Here is a 3,485-nt window from a genome sequence, read left to right as displayed (position 1 = left end):
AAAAATATTTATAATGGTATATATTAGTAAATTCATGTTGGGTCCATTCAAGAAATGACTCAAAAGTTCTTTTATTTTCTTTTATTTTTGTTATTATTTTTTTCCTTAGGGCCTTAAGCTGTATAAGATTTTTTATTTTTTAAAAACTTTTCGTATTTCAATGTGGGGACTATTTCACTCTTTCTCTCTCTCTCTTGTCTCCCTCTCTGACACTACAGTACTCTCTCTCTTTCTCTCTCTCCATCTATGGCGTAAGCTTGATTCCTGATAGTGCAAGCAAAGCAAACACCCACACTTTATTTTTTTTTTTCTTTTTCCTTATTACAAATACAACATCCCCCCAAAAACTCTCTCTGTTCATCTTGTCCTCTAAAAATTCTACTTTTCTCTTTCTGTTTTCTTCCACCCTTTGTGTTCCCTCAACACTACTATAAGCCTCTTTGTTTAGTGCCTCACAACCACACACACTCTCAACCAATTCCTCTTCTTCTTTTTTTGTTTTTGTTTTTGTTTTTGTTTTTGTTTTTACTCTCTCTCTAGATTAGCAAGTGCTTTATTTATTTATTTATTGTTTTTTTTTTCTTTTTCACTTCTCTTCTACCTCTCTAAACCCCTTCTAGTGCCTTCTCATTGCCATGGGATGCAAGTTTGGGAGAGTCACTGAGCATTAATATAAAGTCTCATGTGAGTTACTTCATACATAGCCATATAGTTTTTTTTTTTTTTTTTTCCTCTTGTGTTACACTAAATAGTCCTTTTTCCACCCGTAAAATGGCCTTTAAAAAAAGTGCTTACTCTCTTGTTTACCTTGGAAGTTTGAACCAAATCTCCATATTTATTTTTCTCAACCTCCTCCCACTCTCATGCATATTCTATAGAGAGAGAGGGAGGGGGGGGGGAGGTGGGTTTGTTTTGTCTTAGGTTCTTCTACAAACTGCATCTACCACATGGAGTTGTTCTTGCTTTCTTATGTTGTACTTTGGGAGAAATGAAATGGGACATTTAAAGTCTATAATGAGGCCCCTTTGTGCACTGTTCAAGTTATTGTTGTTTTGCATAGAAAATCTTGGGCCCTCCCATGCACCTACATACAACACAATGCTTAGGTTCCCCTTGGCTCAATATTCATATAGGATCTTCTTCCCTACCAATAGTAGAGGTCAATAACTTACTTTTTTCTATTATATACAACAAAGACTCTTTATATTGATACATCTTCATGGTGGTGTCTCTCTCCTCTTCTCCTAAATCCATCTTGATTAAGTATTATTTGACCTTTGTCTCTTGAGTTTTTTTTTTGTTTTTTTGTTTTTTTTTAGTCCATTGTAGTTCCCCTAGAAGCCCAAGAATCAGGGTCACAGTTCTTGGTATTTTTTTTTAAAAAAAAAATTTCAATTTTTTTTTTTTCATTTTTAATTTCTTCCCCTCTATCTTTGCTCTAACACTTGCTCCGCAAGGTTGGGCAAGTGAGTATCTTGATAAGGTTCTCTAGCACCTCAAGATCTTATTCTCCATCCCTCTGCCAAAGAAAAAATATATATATTATATAAAAAGAAAATGGACAAGTGGGTTCATTATTAGTGCAATTTACAGTCAGTCCTGAGAATCTCACTAGCTGACATTTTTCTATTTTCTCCTCCTATTTTTTTCTTAAATTTTTTTTTTCGTGGTTTTCACTCTCTAATCCTCTCGTCCTTGACTTCTTTTTTTTCTTTTTCTTTTTCTTTTTTCCCTTTTATTGTGCAGGCGAAAAAAGAGCAGTAGAAAAGAAGAAGTAGCCCAAACTCAGAGAAAGAGAGAAAGAGAGAGAGAGAGAGAGAAGCATGGATCTTTCTGGGCATGAAGGAGAGATCCCAATCCCAATAAGCAGCAGCTATGTAGGAGGCGGGCATGGCCACGGCCACAGCATCATCCATGAGAGCACCCCCTCCCTCCACCACCCTTCAAATGGCCCCCCGCCTCCTCCCCACCCACCACCTCCACCCCTCTCCTCCGCCGCCGCCGCCGCAGACGACCACCACCACCACCAGCACCACCACTATTACAACAACACCAACGCTCCCAAGAAAGGCGCGGCGGTCAAGTACAGGGAGTGCCTCAAAAACCACGCTGCCTCCATCGGCGGAAATGCCACCGACGGCTGCGGGGAGTTCATGCCCAGCGGGGAGGAAGGCACCCTCGAAGCCCTGAAATGCTCCGCCTGCAGCTGCCACCGCAACTTCCACCGGAAAGAAGCCGAAGGCGAGGCCGCCGCCGCCGCCGCCTGCGACTGCTACCACTCCCTCAACAAGGGGGGCCGCAAGATGCTGATGGGCCAAAAGGGCCTCCTCATCTCCGGCCCAGACCACCCCCACCACCACGCGTTCGGCTCTTACGGCCCGGCCCACGCCGGCAACAGCTTCATCCCGCGGCCCCACCACGTCGGCATGATCATGCCCCTCGGCGCCATGCAGAGCTCCGAGTCCGACGACGTCGAGGGCGCCGTCGTCGGCGGCGGCGGCGGCGGCCGTGCGCTCCCTCACCACGCGGCGAAGAAGAGGTTCAGGACCAAGTTCAGCCAGGATCAGAAGGAGAAGATGATGGGGTTTGCTGAGAGGGTTGGGTGGAGGATCCAGAGGGTGGAGGAGAGTGTGGTGCAGCAGTTCTGCCAGGAGATCGGCGTGAAGCGGCGGGTGCTCAAGGTCTGGATGCACAACAACAAGCATAGCCTCGCCAAGAAGAACCCCCTCCCGCTTGAATAACCAACCACTGTATTTCGCATCCTCAGCTGTCGCAACAGCGTAGACACATGCACGCAGGAATTATTATTGATATAGCAGATCGATATATTGAATCCGACTGGTCTTATACCGCGGTCTAGAGCGGATTCAATGGATCTTTCTCCATCAGCTGTTGTGATTTACCATGTCTAATGCTGATATCTAGCTGTGGGCTTCGTACTGTTGGGATTTTCTTTTTCTTTTGTTTCTTATTTTCTATTTTATCATAGTTGGAGAGGTGATGTAGGTAATTAGAGAGTTTGCTAAACCTGGATAGGGCTCTTTTTAACTTGTAGTGTCAATGCTGTTAGGACACTGTTCTATTTGAATTAGGCACTGTTTTCTAGATGGGTTCTTTCGCAGCTGATGAGGCTAGAAGCCCTTGATTTTATTTTATTTTTTTTGGTAATTCATTAGTGCTCTCTCATGCAAAATTGCATCGTCGTAGTGAATTAAGGTTATTGAGGTGGTAATCTTATATGGAGAAATGGTTTTCTTTCTAACTCCTGCCATTCATGTTTTGTTGCATGCAGTTCATGTTTTTTTTTTATAAAAAAAAATTGATTATCTAATTGTGTGAATTTTCTTTTCTATCGATTTTTCGCTATAGTATTGTAGTACATTTCTATTTATTTTTTTCATTTTTTCATTATGCTCAAGATGAAAATATATTGTACACTGAAGCTTATAGTGCCTCCAAATTATTTGAATTATGCTTAATTAAAA

General features: G+C 42.2%; 1 protein-coding gene across 2 annotated transcripts; it reads left to right on the top strand.

Moving 5' to 3' along the window:
- LOC109722839 (zinc-finger homeodomain protein 4-like) lies at positions 233–3,262 on the top strand. 2 transcript variants are annotated; one of them, XM_020250999.1, is made up of 2 exons: positions 233–684; positions 1,747–3,262. In XM_020250999.1, the coding sequence occupies exon 2, from the start codon at positions 1,824–1,826 to the stop codon at positions 2,739–2,741; it is 918 nt and encodes a 305-aa protein (XP_020106588.1). In that variant the 5' UTR covers positions 233–684; positions 1,747–1,823; the 3' UTR covers positions 2,742–3,262. The 2 variants fall into 2 exon arrangements, with proteins under 2 accessions (XP_020106588.1, XP_020106589.1); XM_020251000.1 differs by having other exon boundaries at positions 233–1,159.

The sequence above is a fragment of the Ananas comosus genome, linkage group 17 (genome assembly GCF_001540865.1).
Source record: "Ananas comosus cultivar F153 linkage group 17, ASM154086v1, whole genome shotgun sequence".
In the NCBI taxonomy this organism is placed as follows: Eukaryota; Viridiplantae; Streptophyta; class Magnoliopsida; order Poales; family Bromeliaceae; genus Ananas; species Ananas comosus.
This window is presented reverse-complemented; position numbering and strand designations above follow the sequence as displayed.

What these genes read in the sequence shown, in the direction of transcription:
- LOC109722839 (XM_020250999.1), top strand. Translation starts at nt 1,824, where the DNA reads ATGGATCTTTCTGGGCATGAAGGAGAGATCCCAATCCCAATAAGCAGC.